General features: G+C 45.0%; 1 protein-coding gene across 1 annotated transcript; it reads left to right on the top strand.

Annotated features, from left to right (window-relative positions):
- The first annotated feature begins 601 nt into the window (after positions 1–601).
- barx2 (BARX homeobox 2) lies at positions 602–12,657 on the top strand. Its single transcript, XM_060075362.1, has 4 exons — positions 602–1,329; positions 7,283–7,646; positions 10,264–10,348; positions 10,896–12,657. Exons 1-4 carry the CDS (start codon positions 1,143–1,145, stop codon positions 11,280–11,282), a joined length of 1,023 nt encoding a protein of 340 aa, XP_059931345.1. The 5' UTR covers positions 602–1,142; the 3' UTR covers positions 11,283–12,657.
- The last annotated feature ends 5,398 nt before the right edge of the window (positions 12,658–18,055 follow it).

Below are 18,055 nucleotides of genomic sequence, written 5' to 3'. Positions count from 1 at the left end.
TATTTTCAACTTTGAGAAATATTACAGAGAGGAATGCAACCACAATTTAATACTAATAATACATGATTCTTATTAAAATAATAAATAAGTTATTATTATAAATAATAATGATTATTTAATAGTAATATTTATGTAAGCCATTAATATAAAATTACAAAAGAGCATCCGGTTTGTCAAAAAAGGCTGTATCATCGTGTTTTATTTTCAATAATCAGCATTATCCTTTTGATGGTTTAACCCTGAGAATTACTCCCACAGATCAACGAATAATGTCTGCAATAGCCGATATATGTATGTTCTGTAGGCACAAGTGTGAAAACTTGACTCAATTAATTTCAAACTTTGTTGTTCACTTTAATTACAAGAGCAATACTTTTCAGACAAGTCAAAAGTTGGAGATAAATAGACTAAAGGCAACATACCTGGCCTAATCCATGATCTTGTCAGAATTAATATTTTTTCATTATTATTATTATAGGCCAAATACGATTCAAATGAACAATCCGTGCAACCAAATTGTCCCAACACCTTCTAATTCCTACGATAGTGTCCGTCTACGCTGAGCGTTGTAACGAATGTGGAAGGAGAGGAAGAAAAGAAAAAGTGAGAGAGAGAGAGCGAGCGAGCGAGCGAGCGAGAGAGAGAGAGAGAGAGAGAGAGAGAGAGAGAGAGAGAGAGAGAGAGAGAGAGAGAGAGAGAGAGAGAGAGAGAGAGAGAGAGAGAGAGAGAGCGAGCGCGAGAGAGGGGGGGGCGGTGGGGGGAGACAGAGAGAGCGAGAGGGAGGGAAAGATAGATAGATATGGACAGTGATTGAGAGAGAAAGAGCGTATGATTGACAATCTGGCCTGTCCAGGGATGGACCAGTAAAGAAGTGTACTGGGATGGTTTATATAGCGGTGGGTGTGAGCACGTTGTACTCACTTCACACCGCGGCGCTCTGCTCAGCCTGACGCTCTCCACTCCACTGCGATAGAGCAGGAGGCATTAGCTCTACCACAAGATCTGCTTACAAATACACACATCAAAAATCGTGATTTTAGTGTAACGAATCCCGTTGTAGCCCTTCGTCTATCACGTTTCAACCATTTTAGGTTGAACAAATCTGTTGTTGTTGAACAGTGGTTGATCAGCAGCGGGAAGCCATGCACTGCCAAGCCGAGTTAAGGCTCGCCTCCCTCGGGCAGCTGAAGGCGACGAGGAGGCGCTACAAAACTTTCATGATCGACGAGATACTCTCCAAGGAAACGTGTGATTATTTTGAGAAACTTTCTCTATACTCGGCCTGTCCGTCGCTGATCGTTCGACCGAAGCCTCTCCACTCGTGTTCGGGTAAGCTCGTTTACGTTCCTTGACTGATCATCGAGAGGAGCCCCTTAAGTGATATTTGAAAGGGTTCTTTCACCGGGCTATGCGGGACACTTGATCATTAGGTGATAATGGTTTAGGATTGTATGCGAAAAAGGCAATAGGCCTATAATATAATAGGAAAATAGGTAGGGGGGCCAATTGGCCAACATTCATGTTCAACATTCCCCATGACATAATTGGCACAAAACAGATAGGCTAGTTTGAAAAGCGTAGTGATGTATAAAGTAAATGACAATCATCGATGTCAATACTTAAGTTTATATACATTTATTAAATTTTATCGCAAAAATACTGATATTTTTGGGACCCACAAACCCGTAAGGATTTAACTCAGTGAAGTAAATTGTGTTTGCATAAATTGTTCCTTAACTGACATAAAACCCTCACCCTATTCCATAGCTGTAGCTGGTTTTATTTGACTAATTGGCCTAGTTTGTTAGTAATTAATTGTTACTGATTATGATTTATTGTTTCAATTAAAAGTCCCGCCAAAAATATCTTCTGCATGAATCTTTAGACTTTAATTATCTTACAAAACTTTAGATTTATTCTTTTCTAGAATTAATATGGGTCATCTACTAAAAGTGCTATCAACATGCTCACAAAAAGAGATAAGGCTGGAGTAAAATATATATTCAATAAAAGATTCTGTGTCTTTGAGTATATATATATATGTATATATTCAATTAATTTGATTTGTGATAACATCCATGAAAAATGAAATGTCTGTTAAAATGATTACACACCGTCTTTGATTTGCTTAAGTTTGAAAATATATCTACACAGCTCAACATTGCACATTTTGGTGCCATGAATTCACTTTGTGGTTTAGTGTGGCTTGATATCAAACACAGTCCTACCTACAGAGCTGTTGATACATTTGTTAACTCAATGAAACATACAAACACACACTCCACAGCATCCTAACCCACGCTCTCTCTCTCTCTCTCTCTCTCTCTCTCTCTCTCTCTCTCTCTCTCTCTCTCTCTCTCTCTCTCCCTCTCTCTCTATTTCACACACACACACACACACACACACACACACACACACACACACACACACACACACACACACACACACACACACACACACACACACACACACACACACACACTCTTTCTGTGTTTCTAACCCTCCCTCTAGCACACAAACACACACACACACACACACACACACACACACACACACACACACACACACACACACACACACACACACACACACACACACACACACACACACACACACAGCACATACACACAATAACACAAAATAACACAAAATAGCACAAAATAAATGTTTTGAGAATGGATTGCTAGCTCTATCTGCATATCATAAATAAGAAATAAGTGATTTCTTAAGTGTGCTTCAATGTGAAATGAAGACAACAAAACAATAAAACTGTCATACGCTGTAGTAGTAATCATTATGATAATTGCTTTAAACTCAGAAATAATTGCCCCTGCAACTCGATGATGACATCGGTAAGAGGATAAAAATAGAGGAAGCAATTCTCTCATCTCTTTCATGTGGATGGGCGTATGCTAGAGGGCACTATGACTGGGGTTTAACCCCCCACCACCTCTCCGTTTCCCTGTTCCAATGGATAGAGTAACCCGCCTTGCATATCAGAACACTGTGCCCACCACTTATTTGTGGCTGCGGGGGTGTGAGACACACTATATTCCCCAACTTCAATGGCTGTTAGTGCTTGATATAGAAGCTGGCAGGCTCCTATAGGACCAGGGCCAAACAGTGGACCGCCGCAACTCATGGTCCCCCCCCAGCAGGGAAAGTTGAAAGTTCAGCATTCCTTGCCCTAAAAAGTGCAATGCTGCCTCTCGTCCAGCAGGGGCCGCTAAAACACAGAGGGGCCTGCCAGGGGAAAGGGGGTCATCTCAACTGTTGACAAATAGTTTGTTTTGGATAATTTACTGTTGGTATTCCACTTATGCATGGCCTCTTGCTTCTTGCTGCTATTATGATCGTTGCCATTCTCGTCTGCTGATAAACAGTAGTCCCAGGAGCCAGTGTGTCAGGAAACCGACCCCTTCAGCGCAGACAATAAAGAATCTCGGCGGACACAGTGACAATACTTAATTGTCTTCTGTTCTATAACACAGTCAGGGAGACCGAGACGCTTCGCCCCCCTGACACACAGCGGCTCATTTTCTTGCGTGGGCAGAGCAGGGAAAGGGTAATGGAAGGTTACGATATTTCATTTGGAGGCCCGTCTCTCAGCGGGATCCACGGCAGGGCTTTTAGTGGCATTTTCTGGATGAGGTGAGAAAGATAAAGATCACCTATGGTGTAATCTCCCCTGACAGGGTGATGAAAAATTGCAAAATAGGAGTGTGCGTACCCTGAAGGGCCTGAGGCACGGCTGTGGTATTGTAGGACCGGCCTGGATGCTTCCATAATGCAGCCGTGGATTATGGCAGAGAGTAAAGTGTTTTCTCCATTCCATGTTAAACTCCTAATCCACAGAACAGACAATAAAGCCTGTCGTTAATAAAAAAAGTTAGGGTTAAGAGCTTGAATCCGCCCATGTCAACACGCATTGCATTGAATTCAAACACCAACACACACATTTGAGACTGGTGTTCAGGCACATCTGAAAGCTTAAGCACACACGCACCCACATGTGTCTGCACACACACACACACACACATTAATGCACACACACAGGAATGGACGGGCACACACAACACCCACACAAACGCATGCATTCGCATGGATCCATGCAGGCATGCACATGCATAAGCTCCTGCACAAACACACACACACCTTCAAATGAAGATAACATCGTTCCCACATTAACAGTGTCATATATACCTGTACATGTACAAAACGATTCATAAAACCATTGATAAATGTAGCTTATGCTCAGGGCTGATTCCCAGCTATGACAGGAGAATAGATTTGGATCAGGTTTCATGTCTAAATGCTTATTTAACACTCAGAGGTAACGCAACACCATCACAGTAAACACAGCGATGGGGCAGAGCGGCCCGGTGCGGCGGGCTCGGGAAAAGAAGGAGAGTGGGGCTCAGAACTCGGTAACACGTTCCTGACACCTTACGTTCAGCCAACCATGCAGGACGGGCGTTTAGCAGTGGAGATCTGTCATTCAACACAGGTGAACGGTTTTAATTAGAGCACCAGGTTGGGGCAGAAGAAGAGGTTGTCACACAAGGGGCAAGGCTCGAGCCCGTTGAGTGAAGGGCCAGAACATAGACCTGTCTGACTGAACGTTGAACACCCTAAAGCTGTCAACGCAGGATTTATACCCAAAACAATGAAAAGTTCATCCCAACCACATGTCACAACGCAGCCGCGAATAATCCACTCGAAGAAAAGAGAGCATTTGGCAGCGGCTTTAATGAGTTTAGGAGTTAGGACTGATTGTACTTGGTGCTTGCAATTTTATGAGTCATTTAACACGCTTTTCTTTTTATTTTACAACAAATATAGTTCTGTTGTCGTGTCGTACTGTTGCACATTTATAATCAGCCTATTGAGGGTCTATTGAGGGTCTATTCTTATCGGGTATGTGTTCTACAGCGACTACCGTAAGCACTTCTGCCGATCCTCACATTCCGATTGTGCTTATGAAGAGTATCACGGCGCTTTCTGCATTGGAGATCAGCATTTACCACTGCTCAAACGGTTTATTTGTAGACTACAGAAGGGGCTTCGGTGCTTGTCAACAATGTGGCGGATTTGGGCCTCGTGAACTGAACTGGCTGGCAGTGTAAAGTCCCCCCCAGCGAAGACATCTCCCTTACTCTATTTATCTTACAATTATCACAAGAGAAGTTGTGCTTCTCTTTTGAGAAGCACAAAAGTCTTTGTGCACTGACATTTTTTAAAGGTATTTGTAATTATTTTTTAAACCTGCACAGGGAATCATTTTCAGTTGCTCCAAGCCGGGCCGTAGCTTGACTTTATACATCTGAATAAGAGTGATGGGCCAGAAATGTGGGGAAAGAGGAGAATCACATGTAAAAAAAGACAAACAGTAACTGGAAAATATGAGAGTTTACTACCAAGGAAATCATCTTGTCTGGACCTGTTGCAACAGCAGCAGCAGTCTCACGTTGGAAGATTAGCCATGATCTAAGCGTATTAGCATGATGTCATGATGAGCCTTAGGCAGTGTCTGGGGTGTGTGTGTGTGTGTGTGTGTGAGAGGGCGTGAGTGTGTGTGTGTGAGAGGGCGTGCGTGTGTGTGTGTGTGAGAGGGTGTGCGTGTGTGTGTGTGTCTGTGTGAGGGTGTGTGTGTGTGTGTGTGTTTGTGTGTGGCTGCACCTGTGAGGATGTCTCTGGGGAACATACAGCTATATAATATGTGCGTGATATTTTATGTATCCTCCATCCTCTCAGAATGGACTGACTTCCTCCAGCCGGTCTAACAGCATGAATAATAATAACATGGTTTGTCCTAGACAGCGATGTAAAGTGTAGCATTTGTGTGCCCTGAAATGGTTTCTCCGTCTCGCTCGTTGCTCCCACTCATGCTTTTATGCTTTTTGCGTGCCCCCCCCCCCCCACACTCATCCTCTCTCTCTCTCTCTAACCCCGAGAATGCGAGAGAGCAAAGAGCATGAAAGCATAAAAAACGTGCATGATAACATCTTCACCAGTACACACGTCTTGCATGTAGATGCTTAGATGTGTACGTGCGCACACATGCCTCTGTCTGTCTGCTTCACTTCTATATCAGAGGCAGGGCAAGCGCTACTCTCATGGAGTGTGTCACCTCCAACATAGTAGTCCTGTTCCGTCATCTCCCTCCAGCCACAGTCCGCCTGCTTTACATGTGTGTGTTTGTGCGTGCTTTGCTATTATGTGCATGCGTGCGTACGTGTGCTTGTATGTGCGTGCGTGTGTGTGAACGTGTGCGACAACTGGTTCAATGTGTGTTTGTGTGTCGATGGCAGTAAGTTATTTGTCGTTTGTGGTGTGGCTCGTAAAATGTTCCGATGAATATGTTTTAGTTGTTGGTTCTGTTTCTGATGTGCGGCCTTAACACCTTAACTCCCCCCCGTGATTTAATAAATGAATAAGCAAATCCAAAATATTTGCACACAGATCAATGTGCAGCATACACACATGCATTACCTAGCATGGACTACAGGCATATAGTAAATTACTGAAAGCCAGTGGTCTTACAGGGCATAAGGATTTTACTGGCAGACTGTTTTATTCGACCCATAATCCTGATCTCTACCCCTCCCCTCATAATGCCCCCCCTCCCAGACACCCACTCCCCAGTGAAGTCCTCTGTTAATCGCTTTATTGATCCTGGCGTCAACAAAAAAAACCTTTTGTAGGTTCTGTCTGCCCCTTGAAGAGCTAAAGTGTGTGCATGGGTGTGTGAAGTTTGAAAGTGGTAGCGAAAAAAGGGAAAGAAGGAACTATATGCGTTTATACAGGAGTGTTTGTAGACGTGTGTGTGTGTGTGTGTGTGTGTGTGTGTGTGTGTGTGTGTGTGTGTGTGTGTGTGTGTGTGTGTGTGTGTGTGTGTGTGTGTGTGTGTGTGTGTGTGACTGTAGAATTGAACCTCTGCATGATGCCAATGTGTGTCCGCCGGTTGTGGGACCACCGATTATTTAGTGTTTTTGGAAACCCTCCCTGACACTTAATGGTTCATCTGACGGGTTCAGAGGAGCGTTGTAAAACACGGCTTGCGTCATCGAGATCACCACCCCGGGCATCGCAGGGGTCGACGCAAAACACTTTTCATACTTAAAACCAAGCAATTAAATAGTCAGCCTTGTCTGAGCCATTACCCACGGTCGATAAGAGTGTGGGGGTGCCAAAGACATTATTAACCTGACCGCCGTGTTCAACTCGGGTGTATTGCAACAACTGACGTACCGTCTCTCTCACTCCCTCCCCCACCCTCCAGGCCCGTCCTCACTGCGCTCCTACCCGCTCCTCTCCGTGATCACACGGCAGCCCCCCAGCGTACCCGCCCACCTCGCCCAGCCCCAGCCCCCGTCCCCGGGCCGGGTGTCCCAGCACCTGCCGCTGCTCTCCGGCGGCAGCCCCCACCCCCATCAGCCACACATCCACCACCACCAGCGCCCGCCGCGGGGCTCCGACTCCTCGCCCAGCCAGACGCCCGTCAGCATCAGCAGCGAGTCGGACACGGAGCACGGCGGTCCGCGCCTCAAGAAGCCGCGCCGCAGCCGCACCATCTTCACCGAGCTGCAGCTCATGGGCCTGGAGAAGAAGTTCCAGAAGCAGAAGTACCTCTCCACGCCCGACAGGTTGGTACCCTTGTGCCGCCGGGCCTGATGCCAGCCCCGCTTCAAACTGCGTCAGGTCGACATCAAGCCTGATGCCGGTACGCTGGCCTAATGGCTAAAGGCTGGCCTGGCTTACACTGGCCTGACGTACACTGGCCTGATGTTGGCCTGGCTTACTCTGGCCTGGCTTACGCTGGCCTAATGTATGCTGAGCTGATGTTGGCCTGGCGTACGCTGGCCTGATGTTGGCCTGGTGTACGCGGGCCTAACGTAGGCTGGCCTTATGTCGGCCTGAAGTAGGCTGGCCAGACTTACGCTGTCCTGATGTTAGCCTGACGTAGGCTGGCCTGACTAAGTCAGGCCTGACGTCCACTGGCCTGACTGACGCTGGCCTGATGTTGGCCTGGCGTACACTTGCCGCAGCTGCTCGCTGTCACAGGTCAACATAAACATCGTAAAGAAGTTCACACGTGCAGGCGCGCCCGTGGGCATGCAACTACACACACACTCAGGCATGCATTATCTCGCAAGCCCACGCATTTACGCATGCATGAACACTCACACACCCACCCACACACACACACCCCCACCCACACACACACACACACACACACACACACACACACACACACACACACGGTTAAGTAGCCTAGTGTTTAACTATACTGTACCTATTTGATTTATTCTGTAGGGAAGGTATTTCATTATGTGAATTGGTCTCTGCCAGGGTATTACATCAGCCGTCTCGTTGAGAACAGTAACATTTTAACCCGACACATTTTGAGTGTTAAAGGTTTATACCAAGAAACACGGCCTTGTTTGAGTCAAACATGGTTGCATGCCAATCCAAGCGAACATAACTGCATTGCATTGGTTGAATGCCAATCTAACTAGTATCTTATACAGGTGCAGGTGTACATGAAGTATGGCTCGTTTTTTTCGCTTTAGCCTTCCCCTTTACATGATAAAATGAATGAAAACACACGGGCTGTTAAATCATTTGAATGCCCCATGCAGTATAACTCAATTTATATTGCTATTAGACCCAGAAATGTCCTGTGTATACAGCAGTATACAATTGTATCACCGCTTCAAACATATATACAAAAAAACATTACTTTCGCAATCCCGACCCTAAATATGTGGGGAGAAAGACCCCACCTGGAATCCCAATAGGAATACCTCAATGGAAGGCCCACCCTGTTAGCTGATGGCAGTCAGCCAGGCCTCATCTCATAGGACAAGCCCCGGGCACGGCACGACTCAGTGATCAAAACTAACCAAGAGACCCTGTAGACCACAGTGCTAAAGCACTACATCCTGTCAAAATACCTGATTCTGACACTCAGAACTCCCCTCATTAAACCCCTGGCTGTCGGCTAAACACAAAAACATAAAAATCCCCCTTTTTATCGCTTCACTAACCGCTTCAATAACCTTTAAAGGCGTGGCATGGCTTCCACTTCGATCAGGGGGCGAATCTGAGATAACGTTTAAATGTCATGTCTCTTAATGAAACTAACGAGTCTTTATTAGTTTAATCTTTTGAGGAGCCAAAAGAGAAGTGAAATATGTTAAAAAAAAAGTGCCAAATTTATTTGGCCAAGTCCTAATCGTTTTAGTATTTTTTTAATTACAGCTTCAACAATGGTTTTGCTCGGGTCTTTCATTAATTTTCAATATTTCCTTCAAAAGTGTGTGGTTTGTTAAAAGAACATAAGTCAATTTCCACTGGTGCAGCCATCTCCCCCCTGCGTCCCCCCCCCCCCGAAACTATTACTACACACATAATATAGCAGTACAGGGTTAGATCGATTGTGTTTCTGTCCGTGAGTTTTCTTTTCTAAAGGGTAGCATGCACTCACCGCCATGTGTTTTTAATATAAGGGTCAAACACACTATTATTTTCACAAAGAGGAAGTCTCTCTTTCTTTTTTGTCTCCCTTCTGGTTCTTCCACTTCCTCAAATCAAAGTGAGCTCCCTCTAAATGTCTAAAGAGAGTGAGAGCCAATCCCAGCTTTTTCCCTCCAGATGGCTTTGAAGGGAGCAAAGACAAGTTAAAGGGAAATCACATTTCAGAACCTTGATAACCCCCGTACTCCCGTACCCCCCCCCCCCCCCCCCACCCCTCGTCCTTGACAAAACGGATCCCCTTGTTCGTTTATCTGCTCCTTCCTGAGGTGTAGTGTTACCCCGACAGACCAATAGCTTCATTCGTCATGGTTGGGGGTACATGTGGTGGATGCATTCCCACCTTCACTGTACCCACCACAATCAACCGGCTACAGCACAACACAATGTTATTTCATCAGAGGCCCTTGTACATAGGGCTCAACAAGAGCTTCCTTCGGCTGCAGGTGTTCGATGAATGCTTATGAGTGTCTCACTGTGAAATGGACTTGGGAGCCTCAGATAAAAAATCGGATAAATCAGAAAAAATCATGAAATTAAAATATATTTAAAAATATATTTAGATAATATATATATATAAAATATATATATGTATATATTACTATTTACTACTATATATACTGTATATAGTACTAATACTATATATATATATAAGCGCATTGTTTTTCTACTTAAGCCTTAAAAACACATAATTTCTAAATGTGCCACTTTTCTTTTCTTCTACAGGTTAGACCTGGCTCAATCGCTTGGCCTCACACAGCTCCAGGTTAAGACGTGGTACCAGAACAGACGCATGAAGTGGAAGAAAATGGTAAGAGAACCCGCTTCTTCAACTTGGCTTAACCTCCATTAGTCAACAGCATGTTGTCCGTAACGTTGTATATGTCTAGCTATCAAGTGCTTCTCTTCCCGTAAGCTAATGCTAAATCTAAAACACTCAAAAGGCTCAAACACAGCTGTTAACGCGGTGAAGTGCCGGCGAGGCAGACAGAGTACCTGAAAGGCCAAAGGGTGGTGGAAGGGGAAGCAGGGAAAGAGGACAAGTGGAAGGAGATAGTGAAACAGGGGAGGGGTGCGTGCGCTCTAGGCCTTGACGGATGATGACGATAATGAGAGCAAACGTTGTGTATTTGGGCCATCAACTCCCGAGAACCAAAAGAGAGAGAAGACCTGAAATCGTTAAATCTAAAGACGAATGAGTGTAAAAAAGGAGAAGCCAGTGGCAATACGTCTTCCCTTAATTACTATAATAACCGGTGTTGCCTTTGACTGCTGTTGCCATACATCACTGGAGGAGGCTCCTCTGAGCTCATTTGTGTGTGTGTGTGTGTGTGTGTGTGTGTGTCCGCAAACTCCAGGTGCTGAAAGGAGGTCACGAGGCCCCCACCAAGCCCAAGGGACGCCCCAAGAAGAACTCCATCCCCACCACGGAGGAGATCGAGGCGGAGGAGCGGCGCGTGAGGCTGGAGCAGGGAGAGAGGATGAGGAGGGCGGCCGGGGACGCTGCCCTGGCCGGCGGTGGAGGGGAGGGAGACGGGGACGGGGGGCGGGGAGGAGATGAGGCCCAGCAGGAGCCTCAGGACCTGAGCATGGTGGTCGTGGGGTCTGGCCCTTCGACGGGGCCGGCGGCGGCGGCGGCGGCGGAGGAGGAGAAGGACGTCCACAGTCTAGCCCTCGGGATGCAGGTCGTGGAGCACCATGAGTCCCCCCTCCCCATGCAGCCGGGCAGCCCCTTAGCAAGCTAAGCCCCCGACACAGCCACCTAAGACTGAGACGATCAGCTGAACAGATACACACACACACACACACAGGCACACACACACACACACTAGTGCCTGAGGATCACCATCAGCGATCAAAGAGCGGTCTGGTGTTGAGACATTTGTCGTGGGGTGTCGAATGGAAACATTTTGGAGGCATTTAAGCTTGCTCCATCGTGTTGCGGTGTTCTTTGTGTTACTGATGTGCACGGCCTTCAAGAAAGAAAAGAATAACAACCAAACACAAGATGCTGTTTTCATTTAGTTTCCGAGGCTATGGGGTACTTTTACAGCAAAGTGACTACAGAGGCCAACACGAAAAGCTACGAAACAATATTTATCATTTTAGAGATTTAGTAAGTGTCTAAACAGTTGTGACAGCTGTCCGTCCCGAGATCAGCCTCACATAGGGAATGGGCCTATATAAAGGTACACATAACTTCCCTTCCTATTGTGTATTATGTACATATATCTGTTTTCTGCCAAAGAATGATATTAATAAATGGCTTAAGTGCCTTGTCTGTCTCAGAGGAAATCTTTCAGAAACCAAAAACCCAAGTCTATTTTTACAGTATTTCACACATTTTCAGATTAATACGAGTAAAGTTGAACTTTTTTGGGAAATCTTTTCTCCAGTGAGACATGTTTATTTTAAAATTTATTTTGCATTTTGTGTATATTTTTTAAAAGTAAAACCAAGAAAAATGTATTATCTCAACGTAATGCACTGTATAAAATGGAATACCTTCAAACCAAAAATAATGGTCTTTAGGATAATTGTTTAAAACTCGATTTTTTTTCCAACTGTGGTTTTTAAAACAATTGAAAAACGAGTGTATGTTGTGCTTGTTGACCCGTATGTATTTTATAAGGGATGGGGTGTGTTATGATTGGTGGTACAGAATTACTATATTGCCACGAGCAAAGATTCTGAAGCTGTCAGCGGTTCCAAGGGGAATCAATCACTGACTGTGCCAAAGACAGATGGAAACTGCTGAACATTTAAAATCTTTTTAAAATGATTGTCAGCCTGTGGGCTTTTAACAAGTGCTCCATATTAATACGTCTGACTTTTATCAACAAAAAACGATCTGCCGTCTCTAAGTGCTTTTAGTTCGACATCAATTTCTAGTCGCTCCCAAAAACTAACTGAAAAGGTTTATTGCAATTACAAACTGTTTTTCGCATATGAATATACAATTTGCATCAGCGGTTCTTTCATATAAAAAGTGCAGTATTTTTTATGTAGATTGTTTATTAAGCTTGTGTGGCATTTTGTTTTTGTGTTGAGTAAATGGTATTTTGACAACAAATGTGTGTTTTACATATTTAAACACCTAATAAAATGACAATCATTTTGCTTCGACTGAATGACTATAGGGTTAAATTAATTAAGTAATCATGGTATCTAAGATTCATCTCATGATTTATGTTTTCTTTTGAATTACTTTTATATGACCAAATCTTAAAAAACGGGGAAACGTCATTATATTTTGGTTTTAAATTAAGCATTGTCATTACATTCAACAAGGATTTGGAGCTACACTTTAACTCATTAGGTTTTTCAAAGATGCCTGTTTAAATCTACACAGTTGAACCGGCACGGCAAGGTTGGAGGAGTTCAGCCAGTAGCAGTACAGGAGGGAAGCCTTAACAAATGAATGATTGTATTGAACTATAAATCAAATTCAAGAGAACAAAGGACTTAAGAACTACATAATGTGACATTTATCAACTGTATCTGTACAGCAAACAAGCTGGCCTGCAGTGCACCTAAAGCCTTTTCTTTGACCATAAAGGAGTGTGTTAGAGTCTTAAGTGTATTTTTAGTGCCTGATACCGGACACGGATGATTTCTTAAGCAAACAGTACGAGATAGCCATGAGTGCGGAGCACTGTGCCGAAACGCCTTGTGTAAACATTCTGAGCATGCCTTAGTACGTGTGAGCATTCAAAAGCACAAGTCCCTGTGTTGCGTTGGATTGTGCTATGGCTGTTGTCTAAATGTCAACAGTTTTGCTCCCCCACCTGTATCTTTAATAGCCAATAGACAATACACAGCCTTCAGGTTCATAATCATTACTCAATGAAGTGCTCTTTAATCTGTGTGTGGAGAGCAATTATGCATTCTGACTTGTGGATCTACCTGGGTGCAGTCCTCAATTATTTTTAATTTAGTATTTATAATTTATAATTGTAGATTGGATGTCTACACGACATCTTAAAAAAGAGAAAGCTCTCGGATAATGAAGAGTGACCCTTGGCCCCCCCCCCAAAAAAAGGCTCAAATATATTTTATTTTATAGATTAATTTATTATCTTTTTAACAGAACCAGCCAGGTATAATGCTTCGTCCGATTTTGCAGAACGTGGGGGCCACATTCTCCCTGATCCCGCTCATTTACCTATTCAAGCGCTCATTAATGCAAGAGGTTTTTCTTGGAGACAAAACAAACCTGTTGTGGCCAAAGACGGTGCAGCGAGGTCTAGCTGCAGGTCTCCACAAGCCACGCCGAACTCTCCGGGGCTAATTGTTGTGTGGAGAAGTAAGACAGACTTTAAGGAGCCCCCCCCCCCCCCTTTCCCCCCACCCTGCAGTAACAAACTGGTGACCATTAACGGGGGCGGCCTGTAGTCATCTTGTCAAGTTCACACACGGGTCTTCACGCGAGGAGGCCAATAAGGAGAGCTCAGTCGACAGCCAGCCGATGACCCCTCACACATAATCCCCCACCCCGCCGCACCCCACCCACCCTTCACCCTCGGGGGCGTCCTTCGCAAAAATTCACCTGCCAGCTCAGCTCACGCTGGAGCAATTAGCCCGCGCTGATTTCCTTTTCTGTTGTGACACGGGAAGTGGTTTGTAATTGTGGCGTGTTGCAGGAGCCACGCTAAGGCCCCGCACCGGAGTCACCGAAGGGACAAACCCCAGAGCCATCCACAAGGGCCGGGGTAGGGCTTGTGTAAAAAGAATGTATGCATATTAAGATGCGGAAAATAGAACTTAGTAGTATGGGAAGATAAATATATTGTTTGCACAGACCGTGCCTTGAGATTCCATAGTCTCTAACAATTCACAATAAAAGTATTTTAATTAACAATAATTTAGTTAATGCGAGCATTAACTAACAGTTAATGCGCACACTATTGGTATAGTATTCATTGTGTACATGTTTACTAATGGTGATCAGTTGTTGTACTTTGGCTCTCCTGTCTATAACGGCTTGCTGACCGTTATGACAGTTATGGCTTGATATTTATACAAGGCGGTGGAGTATAATGCTAGCAAAATACAATTAAGATCAGAGATGAAAATCCTTAAACAATGCAACTACTGAAACTGTAATTGTGCCGGAAAACAATGACAGTGAGCAGAGTGATTCAATTACTTGTGTGATTCTTAACTTGTGACTATACTGGGTTGATGAATGTACTTGACACGATGAACAGAAAACTAAATATAACATCCATAAATGTCCATGCGATATCATTCATAGTTACCCTATAGTCATTGTCAAGTTCAGGAGCATATTCTTTGTACATAGTATACTTGAACAAAGTATGTAGCACAAATAAATAATCCGTCACCGTGTCTCCTGATTTAATTTGGTATTTTATTATTTAATCTATGCTTTGATCTATACTAATTTAAAAATAAAACCCCTAACAAAAAAGCTTTGACCACATTGATATTTAAATGCCCCTCCTACTCTCCAATAAGGACCAACATTGGAAGGCCGAGTTCTGCAGTTGACTGGTGGAGGCCCTTAACACTGCGCAGAGGATCCCCATGGAGGCCCGTGTGCCCCTCCGGTCTAATGCATTTACTGGGCTAATTACAGTGCCGTCTTCCTCCCTGCGGTCTTTTAGCACAGATAATGCTCTGGTCAACAAGACTGTGGATAAACAGCCTCCTACCTCCAGGCTCTCCCCCGCTCATAAATCAACCTGCTCCTCTAGAACCTCTGTGTGTTTCTGTGTGTGTGGGGCCTTGCAGTGTGTGTGTGTGGGGCCTTGCAGTGTGTGTGTGTGTGTGTGTGTGTGGGGCCGTGTAGTGTGTGTGTGTGGGGCCTTGCAGTGTGTGTGTGTGTGTGTGTGTGTTGGGCCGTGTAGTGTGTGTGTGTGGGGCCTTGCAGTGTGTGTGTGTGTGTGTGTGTTGGGCCGTGTAGTGTGTGTGTGTGTGTGTGAGGGGAGCAGGGGAGTGTGTGTGTGTGTGTGTGTGTGTGTGTGTGTGTGTGTGTGTGTGTGTGTGTGTGCGTGTGTGTGTGTGTGTGTGTCTATATGAGTGCTCGGCGTGTATGTGTGTGGGTGGGGGGAGGGGCGTGTAATGCGTGTTTGCGAGAGTATGTCTGTGGGGGCTTGTAGTGTGTGTGTGTGTGTGTGTGTGTGTGTGTGTGTGTGTGTGTGTGTGTGTGTGTGTGTGTGTGTGTGTGTGTGTGTGTGTGTGTGTGTGTGTGTGTGTGTGTGTGTGTGTGTGTGTGCGTGCGTGCGTGTGAGTGTGTGTGTGTGTGTGTGTGTGTGTGTGTGTGTGTGTGTGTGGTGATCAGTGGGTCGAGGCTCTGCCAGAAACAAGCGGTAATGGAGCAGTCCGTTGTTCCTTACCAGGGAGCCCCGAACGGCCCCTCCCTCTACGTCTGGTCAGCCCCCCCCCCCCCCCACCAGTTCCCCGCTACGGCTATAAGGCATGCCCATTACGGCCCGCTACGCATGGGACACCCGTGTTGAATTCTGTGGGAGAAAGAAAATGTTATGTCCAGATTTACGATGAAAGCGGCGCTGTTGATGTAAAAACGGAGGAAATGTTGGCCAGTAAGACAAAACATGGATTAGGTCGATCAAATGTCAAGAAATCTCCCTTTCAATAATTGTCTGACTATGTAAACACTGGGGCCCTTTTACAAGTACAATTTGAACTTGCTTTTTGACTTTCAATTCATGATACCACAAACGGCAATTCAATAGTTATTCATACAAAAAGTATTCACCATGAAATGTAATTGCTGTGATAAAATGTCTGGTATATATATTATAAAAAAGTGGGCCATAGGGCTGCTTATGGATGGTGTTGGATCATCTCTGAAGGGTCATAATTCATCCTCAGTCACAGCTGAGTTGATATGAGTCATCCATGTAGTCATGGAAGCGGTCCGTAGATCTTTCCTTCTTCCACATGAGGTGACCTGGGCTGGCCTCGCCGAGGAATACTTTCTGGCAGATACGCCCAATTATTGTATGCTATTCATTTATTGATGGATTGATAATTCTCGACAGTAACATGAGAAAATACAGAGATAGTGGTCAGCAGAACGTTGATATATATTATTTTGACAGACTCACAATCCATTGTTAAAAGCGGCCATCTGCCAATACATTTTTTCTGAAACCATTTTCTTTCTGTATTCATAGTGTGTCTGAATCCTAAACCTGTTCAGTTAACTCAGTTTTCTTCACAATATAAATGTTCTCCTTAACATTCTGTCCAAATCTGCTTCTTTGTACAAGTCTCTCCTTAATGCTACAGCACAGCCCTGTATGAACTTAAGTTCGGCAACATGAAAACCCAAACTTGGTAGGCTTGTAATCGTCATTTTACACCTTGACTGTAGTTCATGAAGAAAGCCCCGCTTAAAGCCAAGAAAATGTCTGATGGAGGAAACATTGTAAGAGAGAGCGAGAGAGTGAGAGAGAGAGAGATAGAGGGTGCAGGATCTCAACCAAGTAAGATGGCTGTGCAATTACGTATTTGGTGAAAGCACTTTTCAAAGGTCCGGTGCCCAATGGAAATGAAACACGTGTGTGTGTTTGTGTGTGTGAGGGACCGTATATGTGTCTCTGTGAGAATGCATGTGGGTGTGTGTGTGTGTATGCGTATGCTATTGTGTAAGGGCATGGGTGTGTTGACATGCATGTTGGTGTGTGGGCAATACACTTGTGTGTGTGTGTGTGTGTATGCATGTGTGTCTGTGGGGGGATTTTAGTTTCTGTGTATGCGTGTGTGTGAGAGGGCATGTAAGTGTGTGTGTGTGCATGTGTGGGAGAGGGCATGTGTATGGGTGCATGTGTGTGCGTGAGTGTGATTCCAAGCGAACTTGTCTCCGACCAGCCGGGCTTTGGGGTCCGTGTTTATCACCAGTCACTTCTGATCGGCTGCCGTTTGTTCTCCAACGCGCAAAGAAAACTTCCCTCCAAGAAGCTGCTTCCTCCCTGTCAAGGCCTCTTTGAATACGTCTATTCTCTCGCTCTGACACAAATCCTCAGCCGCAGCTCTAGGACACTTTCCTGTGCTGACAGGTGAGCCTTTCCTCCCTTCTCCAGCGTTGGACTCTTACACCTTCTTTCCTGGGGAAAGGTGTGTGTGTGTGTGTGTGTGTGTGTGTGTGTGTGTGTGTGTGTGTGTGTGTGTGTGTGTGTGTGTGTGTGTGTGTGTGTGTGTGTGATTTAACGTCAGTTCAACTGTGTTGTGTTGGGGCCGTCAGTAGGTAATAAGCTCTGGTGAGCGATGGACTATTTCCAGTGGAAAATACACAGAGAGAGAGAGAGAGAGAGAGAGAGAGAGAGAGAGAGAGAGAGAGAGAGAGAGAGAGAGAGAGAGAGAGAGAGAGAAAACAACAGGGATGGAAATGGTGATTGGCAAGGTCTGAGGAGATTCTATTTTCTCAATGTGTTTACCCGCTCCTCTGTCAACTGCTGTGACAGAGGAGCATGTAAGTGTGTGTGTGCGTGTATCGTGGATGTGTTTTGTGTGTTTCCACATGCGT

The sequence above is a fragment of the Gadus macrocephalus genome, chromosome 16, assembly GCF_031168955.1.
Source record: "Gadus macrocephalus chromosome 16, ASM3116895v1".
Classification (NCBI taxonomy): domain Eukaryota; kingdom Metazoa; phylum Chordata; class Actinopteri; order Gadiformes; family Gadidae; genus Gadus; species Gadus macrocephalus.
This window is presented reverse-complemented; position numbering and strand designations above follow the sequence as displayed.

Excerpts from the sequence above, each read along its gene's own strand:
- barx2 (XM_060075362.1), top strand. The coding sequence starts at position 1,143 with ATGCACTGCCAAGCCGAGTTAAGGCTCGCCTCCCTCGGGCAGCTGAAG. Across the intron at positions 1,330-7,282 it reads GCCTCTCCACTCGTGTTCGG|GCCCGTCCTCACTGCGCTCC; the intron begins GTAAGCTCGTTT and ends CCCACCCTCCAG. Across the intron at positions 7,647-10,263 it reads TACCTCTCCACGCCCGACAG|GTTAGACCTGGCTCAATCGC; the intron begins GTTGGTACCCTT and ends TTTCTTCTACAG.